This window comes from Chiloscyllium plagiosum, chromosome 34, assembly GCF_004010195.1.
Source record: "Chiloscyllium plagiosum isolate BGI_BamShark_2017 chromosome 34, ASM401019v2, whole genome shotgun sequence".
Taxonomy (NCBI): Eukaryota; Metazoa; Chordata; class Chondrichthyes; order Orectolobiformes; family Hemiscylliidae; genus Chiloscyllium; species Chiloscyllium plagiosum.
Window position 1 is genome coordinate 22,945,872 of NC_057743.1, and position 20,352 is coordinate 22,966,223.

General features: G+C 41.4%; 3 protein-coding genes across 8 annotated transcripts in view; 1 reads left to right on the forward strand and 2 right to left on the reverse strand.

Moving 5' to 3' along the window:
* akr7a3 (aldo-keto reductase family 7, member A3 (aflatoxin aldehyde reductase)) overlaps positions 1 to 3,154 on the reverse strand; it is a 12,199-nt gene extending 9,045 nt beyond the window's left edge. Inside the window, exon 1 of the mRNA XM_043675859.1 lies at positions 2,855 to 3,154. Coding sequence (XP_043531794.1) covers positions 2,855 to 3,116 — 262 coding nt within the window. The 5' untranslated portion in view covers positions 3,117 to 3,154. The remainder of the gene's footprint in view (positions 1 to 2,854) is intronic.
* Positions 3,155 to 3,358: 204 nt separating this feature from the next.
* On the reverse strand, positions 3,359 to 14,846 carry mad2l2 (mitotic arrest deficient 2 like 2). Of its 4 annotated transcripts, none has more exons than XM_043675860.1 (9): positions 14,828 to 14,846; positions 14,128 to 14,179; positions 13,592 to 13,710; positions 13,321 to 13,392; positions 12,308 to 12,408; positions 11,670 to 11,764; positions 11,210 to 11,283; positions 4,550 to 4,642; positions 3,359 to 4,064 (listed from the first exon to the last, which is right to left on the reverse strand). In XM_043675860.1, the coding sequence occupies exons 2-9, from the start codon at positions 14,165 to 14,167 to the stop codon at positions 4,023 to 4,025; spliced, it is 636 nt and encodes a 211-aa protein (XP_043531795.1). In that variant the 5' UTR covers positions 14,168 to 14,179; positions 14,828 to 14,846; the 3' UTR covers positions 3,359 to 4,022. The 4 variants fall into 4 exon arrangements, with proteins under 4 accessions (XP_043531795.1, XP_043531797.1, XP_043531798.1 ...); XM_043675862.1 differs by lacking the exon at positions 14,828 to 14,846 and adding an exon at positions 14,676 to 14,821; XM_043675863.1 differs by lacking the exon at positions 14,828 to 14,846 and adding an exon at positions 14,643 to 14,821.
* Positions 14,847 to 17,562: 2,716 nt separating this feature from the next.
* draxinb (dorsal inhibitory axon guidance protein b) overlaps positions 17,563 to 20,352 on the forward strand; it is a 26,510-nt gene continuing 23,720 nt past the window's right edge. The window contains exons 1-2 of one of the 3 annotated variants that reach the window (XM_043675868.1): positions 17,563 to 17,832; positions 17,987 to 18,169. In XM_043675868.1, coding sequence (XP_043531803.1) covers positions 18,158 to 18,169 — 12 coding nt within the window. In that variant the 5' untranslated portion in view covers positions 17,563 to 17,832; positions 17,987 to 18,157. The remainder of the gene's footprint in view (positions 17,833 to 17,986; positions 18,170 to 20,352) is intronic. The other 2 variants (XM_043675867.1, XM_043675870.1) reach the window with 2 other exon arrangements.

Here is a 20,352-nt window from a genome sequence, read left to right on the forward strand (position 1 = left end):
CCTTCCCTGTTAGGCCCCTTGCATTGAAATAAATGCAGTTTAATTTATTAGTCCTAAACCTTATCCCTGCCTGCCCTGACTGTTTGATTCACTTCTGTTCTCAGCTGTACCCCGTCTCTTTCCTCACTATCTCCCTGGGTCCCACCCCCCCACCTAACTTGTTTAAATCCTCCCAAGCAGTTCTAGCAAATTTCCCTGCCAGTATATTAGTCCCCTTCCGATTTATCAGCCATGCATTCATCTGCTCTATCCTCCTATTCCTGTCCTCACTAGCTCGTAGCACTGGGAGTAATCCAGATATTACTACCCTTGAGGACCTCCTTTTTAAATTTCTGCCTAACTCTCTGTAATCTCCCTTCAGAGTCTCAACCTTTTCCCTTCCAATGTTGTTGGTTCCAATGTGGATAATGACCTCCTGCTGGCTCCTCTCTCCCGTGAGAACATTCTGCACCCTCTCTGAGGCATCCTTGATCCTGGCACCAGGGAAACAACACACCATTCTGCTTTTTCTCTGCTGGCCACAGAAACGTCTGTCTGTACCTCAGACTACAGAATCCCCTAACACAATTGACCTCTTGGAAGCCGACGTACCCCTCGTTGCATTAGAGCCAGTCTCAATACCAGAAACTTGGCTGTTCGTGCTCCATCCCCCTGAGAATCCATCACCCCTTAATTTTCCAAAACAGCATACCTGTTTGAAATGGATATATCCACAAAAGACTCCTGCACTAGGTGCCTACCTCTCTTACCCTTCCTGGAGTTAACCTATCTATGTGACTGTATCTGAGACTTTTCTCCCTTTCTATAATTGCCATCCATCACATACTGTAGCTGTTGCAAATTCCTCATCGCTTCTATTTGTCTCTCCAACCGATCCACTCGATCTGATAAGATTTGCATCCAACAGCATTTATGGCAGATATAATCCGCTGTAACCCTTAAACTCTCTTTAAACTCCCAGATCTGCAGTGATATGTACTTCTTGTCAAAGGCCATTTTTGCTCCTTCACAATCTACAGACCCAGAAAATAACACTGTCTTATTCCTCTACAAACACTGCCCCAGGTTAAATTAATAGCTATGGCTTATATTTTAAATTTAATCAAGAGACTTATCTCCAAAAACATATAATCAAGAAAGAATCCACTGTACCCACTACTGCAGCCTTTCTCTTGGACAGACTTAAAACAACAATTAACTTCTGATTCTGTGCTGTTAACTTCGCCCAACAGTTCCTCCAAGATTAGTTGTGAATGTCACTGTTTGTTAATTTTCCCAGATGCACTCCGATGTCCAGCGAAACACAAATTCAAACAGCAAAGGCTGTGCAGGTTTTCTCTCTCTCTCTCCTGCACTGTCCTCATCATGTGCATCCTTTGTCTGCCCTTCTCCCTTTTAAACTGCTGTTGTTTTGACTTTTTTTTCCCCAAAGTTACAAAACAATGCAACAGCATATAAAACAGTAATTGTTCCTCCTGGAATTCGAGGAAATCACCTCCAACACCTAAAATACCTCAAAAAAAGGAGCAGCTCTTACAGCCAGAAATTGTTCCTGTCCTCCATCTTGGATTACCCAGGATCCTCTCCATTACCCATCGTTATAAATCTTTTCTGAACCCTTTCAAGTTTCACATCATCTTTTCTAAAGCATAGAATATTTAACATGAAAATAAACAACTTTTACTCAGTGAGTAACCTGGACAGCGGTACTGAAAGAAGGCGCAGTGGTTAGCACTGCTGCCTCACAGCGCCAGAAACCCGGGTTCAATTCCCGACTCAGGCAACTGACTGTGTGGAGTTTGCACATTCTCCCCGTGTCTGCGTGGGTTTCCACCGGGTGCTCCGGTTTCCTCCCACAGTCCAAAGGATGTGCAGGTCAGGTGAATTGGCCATGCTAAATTGCCCATAGTGTTAGGTAAGGGGTAAATGTAGGGGTATGGGTGGGTTGCGCTTCGGCGGGTCGGTGTGGACTTGTTGGGCCGAAGGGCCTGTTTCCATACTGTAAGTAATCTAATCTAATCTAAAAAAAAACTTTCAAAAGAGAAATTGGCTTAGCACCAATGGGACGGCATGGTGGCTCAGTGGTTAGCAGCAGTGCCAGGGATCCGGGTTCGATTCCAGCCTCGGGCGACTGTTTGCATGGAGTTTGCACATTCTCCCAGTGTCTGCGTGGGTTTCCTCCGGGTGCTCTGGTTTCCTCCCACAGTCCAAAGATGTGCAGGTTAGATGAATTGGTCATGCTAAATTGCCGATAGAGTTAGGTGCATTAGTTGGAGGAATGGATCTGAGTGGGTTACTCTTCAGAGGGTCGGTGTAGACTAGTTGGGCCGAAGGGCCTGTTTCCACACTAGGGAATCTAATCTAATCTAAATACATGCATGGCTATTTGAAAAGACTGGGGCTGTTGCAGACAGCCTGTCAGGGTTGAACTGGCTATATGTCCTCCCTCTGTTTTGTAAGCATTCTTCGAAAAGGTTTGAAAGCCTGCCCCATGGGTACTCCAGTTTCTTCCTACAATCCAAAAATGTGCAGGTCAGGTGAATTGGCCATTCTAACTTGCCCATAGTGTTAGGTGCATTAGTTAGGGGTAAATATAGGGTAGGGGAATGGGTCTGGGTGGGTTACTCTTCGGAGGGTCGGTGTGGATTTGTTGGGCTGAAGGGTCTGTTTCCATACTGTAGGGAATCTAATCTAATCTACTCATAACAAAGCTCCCCAAACTCAAACTTCTTCTGCTCTTACGTCTTATTTGGGGCAGAAATAAGCAATTTTTTTACACCGTAAGAGAATGCAGATATGCGGTGAGTGGGTGGAAAGACAGCGATAGGCCGAACGGTTTACGCCCACTATTCACCTTTCGGTCCGAGGCCCATCGAGCCAATGATCTCCTCCGAGCGCCCGTCCGCGTACATGAACGCGCTGTCCAGCTCGTCGTGCCCATGCTCCATGAACGCGCACACCATGGCTGCGCTTTGCTGTGGATCCGCGCGACGGCCAAACTCCATAGTTCCCAGGATGGTTCTGGGCCGCACCTCGGCAGAACATGAAGACATGATGCGGAAAGCCAAAGGACACCCCTTTACCACAGGCCGTGAAGTAGAAATAATATTCAACATGGCCACACCGGGCAAAGTCCACAAAGTATCAGTCAAACGTGATTGGCCGAAGCGACACTAACCCCGCCCTTTTGAGTATAAATACGTCACTGCAGCCCACCCACATTACACCCCACACTCAGCTTCTCGAGCATTGCCAGGGAATTTCGCAGAAGTACGTTGTTGTTCCACCACCAAAAGAAAGAATAAATAACGTGTAGGGTTAAAAAGGCTGTTAATAGATTTCACTGTAAACGGTTTAGTTCTTTATGCAAACATTTTATTTTCAGCATTTTAAAAGTATAACAAAAACACAATTCTCAAACCTTTAATTAAAAATTTATAAGATGTCCTTTCATCCAGCGATTCTTCTCGGAACGCCATATAAAATGATGTTTCTGCTCTCTCCTGGTCGCTAATCTGTCTCTCTAATCCGGTCTGTTCCCTCCTATTTGGTACTGGCTGTAGCCTTTCCCACAGTTGACCAATTCCTTATTGTGGAAACTGATGGTTAATTTTGGGAGGGGGACGGAATCTAGACAGTCATTTCGTGCCTTTGTACAGTGTTGAATGAATGGTATCCGAACTATTCAGATAAAAGTTACTACATCGTTAAAACAACACCAAATCAAGCAGGAGATAGCTATTTCAAACTCAGATCTGGAACCAAAAATTTACACAAAATTTCATTTTCTCAATTAATGCAGCACAATACAATGTCCAACTACAAACTATCACTACATTATAAAAGGGTTAAAACCCTTAGGTACCAATTCAGGAATTGGTCCCTAATAATGTTTCATATTTAGTGAACTTTGAAAGTTCACTTCCACTCCAAATGTCACTTCAGTAATGAAATATAGCCAGTGTACAGGTATTGGGATCTCCTCTTCATTTTGTATGTCAAATCATCTATACACAATGACATCAGGATGTTTTCTGAGCTCTCTCTTCAACATATAATTGCATCTATAAAAGAGTAAAAACAAATTTAGTGCAACTCCAAAAATGATGCCATAGTACTACACATACACAGTTTCCTGCAGCATCACTACAATATAGAGTTAGAGTCAGACAGCACGGAAACAGACCCTCCAGTCTAACCAGTCCATGCTGACCATAATCCCAAACTCAATTCATCCTGCCTGCCGGTGCTTGGCCCATATCCCTCCAAACAGATTTTAAAGAGATATTGGCATCATGTTCCTGACATAACTCATGAAGTAGCAGTTACAGAAATCTAGGTTAACCATATTGGCTACTGATGATTCAGACATTCTGACAAAGTTAGTTAGATGATGCTAGTGGCCTCCATTAACACCCCACGTTACCATCTAATCCATTCTTTTGGTCAAGAATTCCTCCAATATCTGACAAGCGTACAATCAAAGGTCATGAGCCACTATTGCATGAATCACATACAGAACACACCTCATGAGAAACATAACTATTACCTTTAAGATATCTGATGTCATAGTTTTTAAAGGGATTAGCCGTGGCTCTCGCATGTTCACCTCCTGTTCATCAGCATGGATCCATGGGAAGTCCTACACCAGGAACAAACAAACAAGGCTGAAACATAATCCTAATTGGTGGTTATGATGCATTTGTTCTTGGGTTTGGGAAGTTTATTATTATCCTGGATGCCCAGAGACAGCAGTCTGTGTTGGTTGAGCTTGAACTGCTAGTCAGTTATTGTACTGGTGTTGCTAGAATTTGTTGGATGGCAAACTCCAGGGTATTATCCAATGACAATATTAGATCAAAGATATATATTAAAGCTAGGATAGCGAGCAACTTGAAAGAAACTTGCAGGTGACACTATTCCACATGGTGTTGCTGCTTTTCGTATTTCAATAGTAGGTCAGAGGACTGTGTGCAGTGTTTCCAGGTCTGGGTTTGAAGTAGTTGTCTCCTGCATGATTAGGCATTGTTTTAACAATGTAGTAATTTTTTTTTCTGAATAGATTGGAAAGTACTGATACATTATAGAGAGGTTTCTTTTCATTTCATCAGATGATGTGAGTTTTGCTGGCTCGGTTGCATTTATTTCCAGTCCCCAATTTCACTACAAAAAGGTATGGAGAGCTGTCTTCTTGAAACACTGCAGTCAATGCACTATAAGTAGACCCACTATGTTTAAAAAAAAGTTTCAAGATTTTCACCTAGTAACAATGAAGCAATAATAACAACATTGATCCAAGTCAGACTGACATGTAACTTGGAGAGGGACTTGCAGGATAGGTATTCTCATGAATCAGCAAAGTTAATCACTGCAAAATTCTGAGCCTCTGACCAGCTCCTGTATAGATGATCCTGCCAATTTCTGGCCAATGATAATCTGGATACTGATGGTTGAAACAAGCTTAACACAGAGGGGAAAGAGGGTGAGTATTGAATTCAGTTCATGTGCTAAAACATAGATAGATGGCTAATTTGGCGATACAACAAGGGATGCTGGCTACACTGGCCAAGTAAAACTTTGAAATCAAAAAAGCCACTGTGCACCAGACACAGTACAAACACAACAGCCAGGTGCTAATGACATTAGCATAATGTAAAAGGCACCAGTTATTCTGGACAGACATATCCCAAAACCTTATCCACTAATCAAAGGAGAGGCCAAACAGAAAGGCACTGGGTCCTGCTAAACAAAGAAACTAACAATAGCATGCCATAGAACATAGAACAATACAATGCAGAACAGGCCCTTTGGCCCTCGATGTTGTGTCGATCGGTGAACTAATCTAAGCCCATCTCCCTACACTATCCCATCATTATCCATGTGCCTGTCCAAGGATTGTTTAAATCTCCCTAATGTAGCTGAGTTAACTAATGTAGCTTCCATGCCTTTACCACTCTCTGAGTAAAGAACCTACCTCTGACCTCTATCTTAAATCTATTACCCCTCAGTTTGTAGCTATGCCCCCCTCATACAAGCTGAAGTCATCATCTTAGGAAAAAGACTTTCACTGTCGACCGGATCTAATCCTCTGATCATCTTGAATGTCTCTATCAAATCCCCTCTTAGACTTCTTCTTTCAAATGAGAACAGACCCAAGTTTTTCAACCTTTCCTCATTAGACCTTCCCTCCAGACCAGGCAACATCCTGGTAAATCCTCCTCTGCACCTTTTCCAATGCGTCCACATCCTTCTTGTAATGGGGTGACCAGAACTGTACACAATATTCCAAGTGAGGCCGCACCAGCATTTTGTATAGTTGCAGCATGACATTATGGCTCCGGAACTCAATCCCTCGATCAATAAAACCTAACACACCGTATGCCTTCTTAACAGCACTATCAACCTGGGTGGAAACTTTCAGAGATCTATGCACATCCACACTACCAAGAATCTTTCCACTGACCCAGTATTCTGCCTTCCTGTTATTCTTCCCAAAGTGAATCACCTCACATTTAGCTGCATTGAACTCAATTCTGCAGTTTATCCAGGTTCCCCGCATCCTGCAACATTCTTCCACACTGTCCACTACTCCAATGACTTTAGTTTCGTCTGTAAACTTACTAACCTAGCCACCTATACCTGCATCTAAGTCATTTATAAAAATGACAAACAGTAGTGGTCCCAAAACAGATTCTTGTGACACACCACTAGTAACCAGTTTCCAGGCTGAATTTTTTCCATCAACCACCACTCATTAACTTCTTACAGAAAGTCCGTTTCTCATCCAAACTGCTAAATCACCTCAAACCCATGCCTTTGCATTTTCGCCCAACAGCCTACCATGTGGAACCTTATCAAAGGCTTTATTGAAGTCTATGCACACCATGTCAACTACCCTACCCCCATCCACATGCTTGGTCACCTTCTCAAAAATCTCAATGAGGGTTTTTGAGACATGTCCAACCCTTGACGAAACCCTATTGACTATCTGCAATCACATTGTTACTTGCTAGATGATTATAAATCTTTTCCAAAACTTTTCCTACAAAAGACGTAAAGGTTCACTGGTCTATAATTACCTGGGTCATTTCTATTGCCCTTCTTGAACAAGTGCACAACATTTGCAATCCTTCAGTCCTCTGATACTAAACCTGTAGACAATGACAACTCAAAGATCAAAGCCGAAGGCACTACACCTCCTCCCTAGCTTCCCAGAGAATCCTCAGATAAATCCCATCCGGCCCAGGGGACTTGTCTACTTTCGCTCCTTCGAGAATCGATAACACCTCTTCCGTATTAACCTTGTTCCTTTCCAGTCTAATATCTCATATCTCATTCTTCTCCTCTACAATATTCTCCTTTTCCTGAGTGAAAACCAATGAGAAATATTCATTTAGCACTTCTCCGATCTCCACAGGATACATACAACTTCCCACTTCTGTCTTTGACTGGCCCTATTCCTATCCTAGTCATCTTTTTATTCCTCACATACCTATAGAAAGCTTTAGAGTTCTCCTATATTCTACCTGCTAAAGACTGCTCATGTCCTCTCTTTGCTCTTCTTAACTCTCTCTTTAAAATACTCCTAGCTAATCTGTAACTCTTCATCGCCTTATCGGAACCATCTAGTCTCATCATCACATAAGCCTCCTTCTTCCGCTTAAAAAGAGATGTAACTTCTGTAGTAAACCACGGTTCTCTTACCTTATAACTTCCTCCTTGCCTGACAGGGACATACCCATCAAGGACATGCAATATCTGCTCCTTAAACCAGCTCCTCATTTCGATTGTCTCCATCCCCTGCATTTTGCTACCCCATTCTATGCATACTAAGTCTTGCCTTATCGCATTACAATTGCCCTTACCCCATCGATAACTCTTGCCCCGTGGCATGTACCTATCCCTTTCCATCGCTAAACTAAACATAATTGAATTATGGTCACTCTCTTCAAAGTGCTCATCTACCACTAAATCAAACATCTGGCCTGGTTCATTACCAAGCACCAGATCCAATGTGGCCTCCTCTCTTGTTGGTCGACATAATGTGTCGGGAAACCCTCCTGCACACATTGGACAAAAATTGATCCATCCAATGTATTAGAGTTATAGCATTTCAGATGGAGCATCTAAATGATTGACCCTTGTTTCAAACTATTAAGTGTGTCTCCATGACTGGCCAGAATTATACTAAGTTCCAGAAAACCATCTAAAAGATATAAAAACAGGGTTCACCTGCAGACTTCGCTCTTGGAATCTCGAAGCAAATCAGTACACATGCTGGAAACTGTACTGAAAACAAAAAATGCTGGAGATTACAGCAAGTCAGACAGCATCCATGGAGAGAGAGCAAGCTAATGTTTTGAGTCTAGAGTTATCTGCTGTGACCTCCAGCCTTTGCTGTTTTCAGTCGCTTGTGGAATCTTGTTGAGGCCTTGTGAGGAGAACAGCATGGCAAAAGGGAGAGACCAGCTGACCATCCAGAGGGAGAGAGGCAGAAAGCAGCTTCACAGACCCAGAGACAGAGCCCAAAGAGTGACTGCATAAATTTACAAAAGATTCAGGAATATTGTAACCTTAAGAGGCCAAATAGATTAGAGGTAGTATGTTTAGTAGTAAAGATTATTGTAATTTTGTTCCAAAGAAAGTGAGACTGTTTTGCATTGGTACTGGCTTGTGTTGGTATTAATTTCACCACTTCGGTATTGTGGGACACCTGGGCAAATTCATTCATAACATTCTGGTCAGAGTTGTCTAAATTGTTTCAAGGCTAATTGTTGACAGTTCCTGCAGCAACCCCATCCAAGATGGGGAAATTTCCAAAGCAGTCCTTACTTGCACCATGTGGATGACTTGGATCAAGAGGTGTGTCATTTTTCCTGATCACAATGACAATAGGCAATTCAGTTAAGCATATGGACAGTGGTCACGGTCAAAGAAGGTATTTATGGAGCTACCTATTCCCCAGATTTACATAAATGCCCACTGTCATACTCAACATAATGTGAAGTATCTACAGAACTTTGCTCTGATGCAGTGACCAGGGAAAGTCTTCATTATCTATAACCAAGTGCTTTTGAGATTTAACACATAGAAAAATAACTCACTGCTAGACTATAGACTAAAGTGCCAGAGGATTGACAGTTTGGAATCACTTCTGTTTGCAATGATATAGATGTGGTTTTCAAGTCAGTGGTGTTAAAATAGCAGGTGATACAAAAATAGAAGGAATAGTTAATTCTTTAAATTTAAAGGAAGTTACAAAAGAGTATTGCTGAGATCATGGAATGGGCTAACAGAAAGCAGACAGAATTCAACCTCAGCATGTGTAAAAGTGAAGTATTCTGGGAATCAAATAATCGTTCAAATTGTTTCCAGTTTCGTGACATGAAGTGCAAGACAAATTGGCGATGAATAAAATTTGGGATTTAGATCTCAGTTGATTCAAAGTGAGCTAATAGCTTGAAGGGGAAGGAACAATTTATCCAGATAATACAGCTAAGATGGTAACCATGATATTGACAGAGGGTGACGGACAAGGTAGAGTTGATGTCGTCAACCTAAAAATGGCAATTAAGTTCATGTCTACGGATTTTGTTAAGGAGGATAGAGCCAAGGATTGATCAAAGAGGAAACTCTGAAAGCGAGTGTGTAGAAACAGTAAGAGAAACCATTATTGGTTATGCATTGGTGACATTTACACAGTCCAAGAGTATTAGCCCTCAAGGACGGAAACAACGAAAGATGATGATATGGCCATCTGTGTCAAACACAAGAAGCGATAATGTAAATCATCACAGAAGATCAGCATGGCACAGGTTTTAATTTCAAGGAGTACACAATGCCAGTAAATTTTAAAAGGTGGTGTAATTCAGTTCTTTTTCAATTGGCGAGTGGGACAGGGGTGTTGCTGGCATAGCCAATATTTGTTGCCTACCTCTACTTGCTCTTGAACTAAGTGGTTAGCTAGGCCATTCAGACAACAGGTAATAGTAAATTTCTGTGGATCTGGAACCACGTGCCACATGTGAGTACAAGAAAAAGACTGAGTGCTGAGTGGCATGGTAGAAAGACAACAATCTCTCCAATGTGAGCAAAAAGAAGTAGCTAGTAATTGACTTCAAGAAATGGAGTAGAGGGCACACCCCTGTCTTCATCAATTGTGTTGAGATGGAAATGGTCAAGAGCATCAAGTTCATGGGAATGATGATCATCAACAATCTGTCCTTGTCCACCCATGTCAACACAACAGTCAAGGATGCCAAACACGACCTCTACTTCCTCAGAACACTAAGGAAATTCAACATGTCCACAAAGACCTGTACAACCTTTCATTGATGCATTGCAGAAAGCATCCTATCTGGATGCATCACAATGTGATGTGACAACTGCTCTTCCCAAGACAGCCAGAAACTACAGAGAGTCATGAACACCACCCAGTCCATCATGCAAACCAGCCCTCCATCCATTAACTCGATCTATACTTCCTGCTGCCTCAGGAAAGCAAACAACATAATCAAAGACCCTTACTATCTTGCTTATACTCTCTTCCACCCTCTTCAGTCAGGCAGAAGATATAAAAGTTTGAATACACAAACAAACAATTCAAGAACAGCTTCTTCTCCACTGTTACCAGTCATTTCATCAGACCTCCCAAGTGTTAATGTTGAACTCAGTGGGTGAAACTCTCTATTCTGCACACTGTTTTGCTATCCTAATGCCCTTTATATGATACGATCTGCCTGTATACCATGCAAAACAACACTTTTCACTGTATCTCGGTACCTGTCACAATAATAAAATAAACTCAAACATGTAGTTCAGAACAGGTAAGGACAGCAGATTTTCTTCCCTAAAAGACATTAGTGAACTAGATAGGTTTTTGCAACAATCGGTCTACTACTATTTGACATACATACTAGCTTTTATATGACTAGCTTTTAAATTCCAGAATTTAAATTTCACCATTTGTTATGGTGGGATTCAAACCCATGTTCCCCAAACAGGAGCCTGAGCCTCTAGTGACATCACCACAATGCGACCGTCTTTGAACAAAGGGAATTATTAATAACATAAACAGCCATTAACTTAGTCACACTTGGAAACAGAATCTCTCCAACTCGAAACATGAATCATATTAACGCTCACTATTAACACATTGCACACCAAAGATTCTATTCCATTGCAGAGTCTACCCAGATATTATGCTCACCTTTATCACTTGAATTTTCTCCATATTTCGTGTAGCAACATCGCGGGTATGAACCAACACAGTGAAGGTACAACCTAGAAATAAACAACACAATTCTAATAAATACAAACAAAGGAGATAGACTCGGGGAGAATTTATTTCAGCTTCTGCACTAGAAAATTCCAAAACAATACTAAGAGAGAGTAATGCCAGTTCAGTAGCACAGCAAAATAATCTACAGAGCCATGCAAATCAAAACGTTGCCAGGCTGAATTCCCAGTGTGTTATTTTCAGGAGGAGAAGTGGTTAAAAAAAGGTAGAAAGTACTTTCTTATTCCTTCAATCAGATTATACTCAGTCAGTTTTTCCCTGGGTGTCTAGCTGAAGTTGGCAAAATTCATAACTTGGTAAAACAATGGGTGAATAATTCATAGCTTGTACAAAGGACTGTGTGTGTTACTGCCACCAAGCATAGACTCACCTGGTGGGTTGCTATCAAGAATTGCATCACAGACACTGATCTTCAGGATCGATGCTCGAAGGAGCTGCTCAACACGGGAAAGCAGTGAGTCAGAGCTGTAAAACAGCAAATATACATAACAGATGCCACAGGAAAATCCAATCAATTAAAAATATGGTTGTTTCAAGTGCCCTTTCAATACTCTGTCCTTAACTTCTCTTTCCTCCCTTTCACATCACACTCTTTTGGGCATTGCTGAATTAGCATTAAATACTCCCTGGTAGCTAGCCATCAAACGTGAGCCTCAAAAGAGTTTATTTGACTATAGGAAGAGCACAGCCATGTGTGATCCTGGCCTCACATCTAAAATTCTACATAATTTAGAGAAAATACCGACACAGATTCCAAGGCCCCTCTACTCCCAAATGGTTGATTTTGCTCTTTATCACTTCCTAATAGTTTTGCAGAGAGCCCTAAGCCAGTCAGTCAGTCATCAGCTTATGTATTCAGATAAACAGTTAGTGCTTCCCTAAGTTTGCCAAATTCCTCAATTAATCAGAAAATGGGCTTTCAATTTCTGGCAGGATGGCAGAGGGAGAAAATCATCTCCGTCACAATAAAAGTAGTACAAAAAATTAACAATGCTGAAAATATCTCACCTGACAGACAAGAGAGGAGGTTGTGATATTTCAAAAACAAAGCGCTCTACAGGATGATGCTCTTTATCCAGGATCACTACCACCATCCGATCCACTTCATTCTAAACAAGACAAAAGATCACAGATCACAGTGCACAGGCAGCTCACTACCGAAGTATTAACAAACAGGCATGAACAAAGATTGACCAAAAAGCAGACAGAAGAAATCAATGTTTTATTGGAATGCAGGGATTTTTATAAAATAGTTGTTCAAGAGTAGAGTGGACACTGTCAGGCCACATTTATTGTCTCCTTCTTAATCCTCAGCACACATGTTAGTCATACAATACCATTAGATAGGAAATATCAAGATTTTAATCCAATGACAGTAATTGAACAATAGATTGCCAGGTCCATATGGTGTGTATTTTGGAGGGAACTTGGAGATAATCATGTCTCAACAAAATGTTTGCTTTTAGTCATGTATTAGAGGTGCGTTTAACATTACCTTGAAGAGTTGCCATAATTCATCATTATGGAAGGGATCATAATAAAGTCCAGTAGTAGGGTCATCAAGCAGACTACTCAGTCATGAATGCTATCAAACCAAGTGTTCTTGTGACCTCTCAGGGTAGCTAGTAAATGTTCTATTACATTCTTGACTTTTGCCTTATAGAGGCTTTGAGGAGTCAGAAACTAGGTAATTCAGCACAGAATTCCCAGCCTACTCTTACTCAACTTTCCTTCCTAAAGCTATTTACCAGTACATTAATCAATGAACAAAAACAGATTTTAAAAAACCCCCTTCTGCCAAACAAACATTTGGGACAGATAAAAAGTCAGCATGTAGACAGTAGCAAATCAGAAACAGCTATTGTACACATTCTAGTATAAGTAGCTATGCATCTTTAGAAGAAGATATAGTATGTAGTGAGGATAAGGAGAAGTAATTGGAACCAAGCTAACTCAATGGAAAGCAATTTCATATAAACTATACACAATTAAAGAAACAGCCAATTAAAAGTCTTCCCAACCTTCTCAATCAGAGGCTTGATACAATGCAATGTGTCCTGGATGTACTGGTTAAGCTCTGGATGGCACGACATCTAGACAAAGAGAGCAAAGGGTAAACAAAGCAGTATTCAGAATTTTTTAAGTCATTAAATCATAATTGCTCCATACTAAACAGACTCAAATGATGCATCCGAGTAGCAAAGAGCGACAAAGTTCAGAGCATAAACTATCTTAGTCTGAAATAGTCTTCTGCAGCGTTGCAACAAGCTGGAAGCTCATCACTTGACTCACCTGGACAGGTACATTGTACTTTTTCCTCTTCTGAAAGATTCCAATAGGATAAACTTCACGAACATACAGGATCATATGAATAGCTACTTCCAGAAATTCACACAGTACATCTGCAACAACTGAAGAGAGAGGCATTGCAAAGATAAGACCAGCTGCACATAAAGATACACAAGGACATTGCAGCACAGCCTATAAACAGCAGTGCATGTTTGGATATTAGTTGAATGTAGAGTTAGGGAACACTGTTGTAGAGACCTCAGCATCTTTGTACAGGATGCAAAAGAAACTGAGTTATCCTCATTCCACATCACTAATTAACTCTGACTCAGATATGACATCAGGTGAATAGGGGATCAGATGCAGTTATGATGACCACGACTATCCATCAGCCATTTGGGCAAGCAGTAGTCAACCATGCAACTATCTCCCAAACTGTAAGCATGTTAGAAGGAAATGGGAATTAACTGAATATAAAATAGTTGGGGATTTTGTTACAATTTCAATATTACTGATAGTGAGAATATCAAAAACTGCACCTTGTCCAAAATTGAGGTCCTGTCGTGTAAGGGTGGTCATGTTTACAAACACCTGTCAAATAAAAAAAATTACAACTAATCCAGAGAGCAGTGTCATATTTTCAGATGAAAAATGTGTAACAAATTCTCCAAGGCATTTAACAAACAAGATTATCAATAAAAAATTGACATGAAGACACACAAGATTTAAAGTTAGGTGAACAAAAGCTTGGTCGAGGAGAGTTTTCATGGAGCATTATAAAGGAGACGAGATCAAGATCTTTTCCTCCCTGTCTCAGCCCAATCCCCCTTGGAATATTTATAACGAAGTTTATTGTTAATTCAACAGATTAACACTTCGAATATTATTTCAATGCAAATCCAATTCTGTGTTTAAATATGTTGCTACGCTCAAATCTTAGCCCAAGACGATACTGCCCTATAAATAGGATCAATTTTGTTCTGTAGTCAGAATAAGACAGGTACGAGAGGAGACGACAACAACAGAATAGTTGGGAATGATACGTGGACAAAACCTTAACCGGACACCCAGATATTTGGTTCCGTACCCCGGCCTATCCGAATACTAAGTCGATTGCTGATCGCCGTTCACAGTGCTAGCGACTGATTACACTTCGGATTGATTCTGCCGACAAGCCCATTGTTCCCGGACTCCCCCCGCCCCCTAGGCCGCATCCATCGTGGGCCCCTTGGGCCTGACCTTGCCCTGCTGCGCCGTACGCCGTGATGTCATCAGCCTGCGTAGCGAGAGCGCGAGCTTCAGTTTGAACCTAATGGTTTCGCGCGAGACGGAGTGGTTCTAGTCTGTCCACCATATGTGCCCTCTCTCCGCCTTCACACTGCCCACCTTCACCCCTCCATCGACACTTATTATCTTCACCTTTACACCCTTCGCACTCACCAAACACTCACCAACCTTCTTACGTTCCCACCCACAGATCTACACCGTCACCACGAGCCCTTGCCCCCTCTATTTTTAACATATGCGCTCCCGCTGACACACTCACCTCTCACCTCCTCCCTTACAGCCCCCCTCATCCCGTTCACCTTCCGATCTTCTTCACCACACACCTTCCATTCTCTCACATTCAACTCGCTCCAACCCTCACTTTCACCTCACCCGTCCACTGTCACTTATCTCATTCCCCACACATTTCACCTTCATCTCCATGCCCATCTAAATCCCACACTCATCTAAACTACATCGGTATGGGCTGGAGTCACGCTTAGGTAGGCCACAGTGGGTAAAAATTGCAGGTTTTCCTCCCCTGAAGAGTATTAATGAACTACATTTGTTTTACTGACAATTCCTAGTTGCTATTAGACTAGCTTTTTGAATTCAAGATTTATTAACTAAATCCAAATTTGATCATTCGTGTTTCTGGAGCTTTGGTCCCTGGAATACCAATCCTGTGATAATGCCAGTACTCCAACAACTCTTCCTTTTTACATTAGTAACAGAAACAATGTATTATTGGTTTTCTAATTGTCAAGTTCTGTTTCAATTCTTCACCAAACAGCAAGATCATTATTTGTAAGTTCATACAATTTTACTCATAAAACAGAATGGGCATGAGAAACGTTTTATTTACATGGTGAGTTGTTGTGATCTGAATAGGGGATAGAAGCAGATTCATTTGCAATATTAAAGAGTTAAGTAGAAGGGAAAGATATAAAAGAGACCTAAGGGGCAACTTTTTCACACAGAGGGTGATCCGTGTATGGAATGAGCTGACAGAGGAAGTGGTGGAGGCTAGTACAATGACAGCATTGAAAAGGCATCTGGATGGGTATATAAATAGGAAGGGTTTGGAGAATATGGGCCAGGTGCTGGCAGGTGGGACTAGATTGGGTTGGGATATCTGGTCGGCATGGACGAGTTGGACCGAAGGGTCTGTTTCCGTGCTGTACATCTCTATACTTGAGGGGAAAATATTCCTATGTAGGAGGAAAGAGACCATGAGATTAATTTGTATAAATCCACCAATCAATGCAGAAGAAAGTTATTCACTCACAGAGCAGTAAGATTTTGAAACTTATTGGTGAATTGAGTAGGATAGATGCATTTAAAGAGACGCCAAAAAAAACAGGAAGGAGTAGAGAATATGATGAAATGGTAAAATGAAGAGGGGAGAATGAACGTTTGTGTGAACCATCAACACAGACATAATTCCACTGGATCTGATGTTTTATTTGTGTACATTTGTATCTATAAATATATAATTAGAATCACTATTGTCTGCTTTGCTGTTTCCCTGACCATAAATGCCCCAGATTCATCTGATGTCCGTCACATGACCTGATCTTCCCTACATTGAAGAATGGCAATCGTCTGTATACTATTTTCTGTCTACCTTTCCTATTTTATACAATTTCTGTATACCATTTTCTCTCTTGTTTGGTATTTTATTTTTCGATTTCTGTGTCACACACATTTATATTAAAATTGCAGCCTGTTCTTTCAATTGATAACCCTGTCGGTTTTATTCTTGTGTCATAACTTCCTGTCTTTTCTGTTCTCTTTAGATTTTCACTTCCCAGTTACCCATCCTCAATTAGCATCTTGCTGTGATTTCAATGGTTTTCGGTCAGTATTCTCGATATGTTTGTAACTGTTTGAGTGGTGTTCTTTTTCCTGGGATCTTTTTTGGCCGCTCAATTTGAATTTTAAGATTGTGTCTCCTTGCTCTGAATTCCCTTTACTGAAGGAAAAGTCAGAGGAGAAAGTGAGGTCTGCAGACGCTGGAGATCAAAGCTGAAACTTTATTGCTGGAACAGCACAGCAGGTCAGGCAGCATCTAGGGAACAGAAGATTCGACGTTTCGGGCACATGCCCTTCTTCAGGAAAGAAGGAAAAGTCAACCCCGTCTATAAAATTTTCCCGCAGATATTTTAAACGTGGACTCGTGAGCCTCCAATCTCCTTACACTCATAAACTATAATCCAACGAGCCCTTCATAACTTTCACTGATGTTGCGTTTTCTCGTTTTCTGAACTTCCTGATTGAAGACAGTGTCTCATTAACTTTTTATTGATTTGATTACGCAGATCTCTGAATTCCTACGTTCAACGATCCCCGTTTACTCTTATTCTATGTTAATACATATGCAATTTTAGACGTTGTTACGTTAAATTGCAACTGCCACCCGTTATTCACTCCTGGTCTATCAACCTCACGATCTTCTTTCCACCATTCTCACTTCTTCCAGATAAGTTTCTTGGATTTGCTCCTCTTCATTCCTAAAACATGCTAAGAATATATTTCTCACAGGGTTACCTGGGAGATGTCATTTGTGATACCACAAATCTTAGAATAATCTTTTGCTACCATGATCCTGCCTCCAATTTCATTGCATCGGTTGAACAGGACCAAACCTCTTCACATGTACCCAACATCCTCTCATCTCCCCCTCCATCCACCTCTTCAGCAATTCAGGGTGGGCAAATAATTTATTAGATGTGCATGGTTCTCTGCCTCCAGTTTATTTCTGTTTTTGTATTTGGTTGTCTGTACATCTTGTTGCATTTCTTTATTCTTTCGCGTTGTGCCCGCCCCCACGTCTGCCGCTGACATCATTTTCCGGAGCGCGCCCCGGGAGCGCGGATCCTCAGCTCTGTCCCAGTCTCTGGGATATTGAATCTTCGGGTGCTGTCAGGTTGTGGAAAGCGGTCACAGTCTGTGCTTCGTCCCCTGGAGATACACAGGTAGGAAGTGTCCTGACCGACGATAATGCTCAAACCCCAAAAGCCGCCCTTTTTAACATTATTCTGGGTGAGGCCGGTCTATTCACCTTATCGTACCTGCTGCCCATTTACAAATAACTGTTTTAGAATTTTCATATGTTTGTGTTTACTCGAGCAGAGACAATAGCAGGTGGTTGTCAGAATGGAAGTCTCTGTGTGTATCTCTGTCTATCTCGAGTCGATGGATAGGAACCCAATTTGTGTGTAAATCGTCTTCTGTCAAACTGAAAAAAAGACTCTAAGGTGTGTGTGTGTCGGAGGATGTGGGGAGCAATTCACATATATTATGTCGCGCTGTGTGAGTACAATCTCCACCTATTGCTTTTCAATATTTGATTTGCCGCTAACTTGTTCAGATTGGACAATATGTATGTAAAATATGTAAAGTGCCAGGCATTTAATATCCATTATTGTAGGTGCAGAAGTTCTTACACTGTTTGAAACCTGGTGCTCTTTTTTTGTCTTTATTGGACACTGGGGGTAACTGAGTAGTTTGTATGAAAGCTAGACTTCAGCGCTGCTTTGAACATTTGACCAAAACCCAAAGATGGGAATGAAGGTGATGCACATGTCTGGTGACACTTGGAGACACAATGCTTTGTAAATCTGACACGGAAGATATTCATGACAGGCACAAGGTTCAGTTTGTAGATAGGGTGTTCATTGAAAGTAATCGACTTATTAAGCGATCCTGGAGAATTGGAATTGCGGGTGATACTTAGTAAAGATGCTGCAAATGTATCTTGGGTGGTGTTTGATGTTAGAGCAGATGGGAGAGTATCTCCATGGGGAGCTGCAGATAATTAACATTACCTCTGGGGCAGGGGAGATATCCGTTCAAGAATAAATACATTGAAGCTGAATAATTCCCTCAGAATACAAGTATCTTTTCCAAACTGTTTACTTTATTGGCTTTTTGAATTGGGATACACTTATTTAGCCATGAAAGCAGTGATACAATGTTGTATTATTATTGTGTGGTGTGTATTTGCAAAGCCCCGTCTATGGTTCGTCAATCATCTTGACATATGTCTTTTTCTTTTTCTTTGTCTAAGTTCCTCCGCCGCATCTCTGAAGGCGTCGTTCTTATTGGAGTACAGTTCCATGGACCGACAAAATTATAAATGATTAGCCCAGACATTAAGTGTATACAACATATTCACCACACTGAGATCAACACCAATCCAAATTCATACCTCATCCTTTAAACACCAACAGCATCCAGGGCAAATTGGTGTTCCAGATCAAATTTCCTGCCTATACGTCCTCGACAACCTGGGGTCACAAACTACCATGAACCACTTGGTTATAAACAGTAATGATTCATTCATTGTTTTACTGCAACAACTTTCTGACTCCCCAAAACTTCATACCATCTGCATGGCATGAAAGTGGAGTGTGCTGAAATACTCAAAGAATGCAACATTATCCAGGACAAAGGAATTAATTTGATTGGCACCATTCACCACCTTAAACATTCATTTTTTTTCCACCACCAGCATAATGTAAATGCAGTGCATAGCATTTACAAGATGCACAGCAGCACTTCTTCAGCATACCTTTGGCACAGTTTTGCCAAACCTCCAACTTCTAAAAGGACAAGGGCAACACACACATGAGAGCACCAGGTGTCGTTTCCACCTCCCTCCCCCCAGTCAAACATCATTTTGACTTGGAAATGTATCATCATTGCTTCGTCACAAGACAAATTCCTGGAACTTCTGACTTAACAACTATATAAATATATACCTACACCCTTCAAACTGCAATGGGTCAAGAAGTGCCTCCCCACCATTCAGTCATTGAATATATTTAAGGCTGAATTGGAAAGATTTTTAATCTAGAAGGAAGTCAATGGTTATGAGGGACAGACAAATGTAGTCAAGGTCACAAATTCAAATCAACCATGGTCTTTTTGAATATAACAGTTCAACAGTAAGTAACCAAAAGGTTACTCCTACTCCATTTCAATAGACAATAGGTGCAGGAGTAGGCCATTCAGCCCTTCGAGCCCGCACCGCCATTCAATATGATCATGGCTGATCATTCCTAATCAGTATCCTCTTCCTGCCTTATCTCCATAACCCTTGATTCCACTATCTTTGAGAGCTCTATCCAACTCTTTCTTAAATGAATCCAGAGACTAGGCCTCCACTGCCCTCTGGGGCAGAGCATTCCACACAGCCACCACTCTCTGGGTGAAGAAGTTTCTCCTCATCTCTGTCCTAAATGGTCTACCCCGTATTTTTAAGCTGCGTCCTCTGGTTCGGCACTCACGCATCAGCGGAAACATGTTTCCTGCTGCCAGAGTGTCCAATCTATTCATAATCTTATATGTCTCAATCAGATCCCCTCTCAGTCTTCTAAACTCAAGGGTATACAAGCCCATTCGCTTCAGTCTTTCAGTGTAAGATAATCCCGCCATTCCAGGAATTGACCTCGTGAACCTACACTGCACTCCCTCAATAGCTAGAATGTCTT

Bases quoted from the DNA above. Each gene is read 5' to 3' on its own strand.
- mad2l2 (XM_043675860.1), bottom strand. From the start codon at position 14,167: ATGACCACCCTTACACGACAGGACCTCAATTTTGGACAAG. The intron at 13,393-13,591 runs GTGAGTCAAGTG...CTCTTTGTCTAG, and splicing joins AGTACAATGTACCTGTCCAG to ATGTCGTGCCATCCAGAGCT. The intron at 12,409-13,320 runs GTTGGGAAGACT...TGTCTTGTTTAG, and splicing joins TCAAGCCTCTGATTGAGAAG to AATGAAGTGGATCGGATGGT.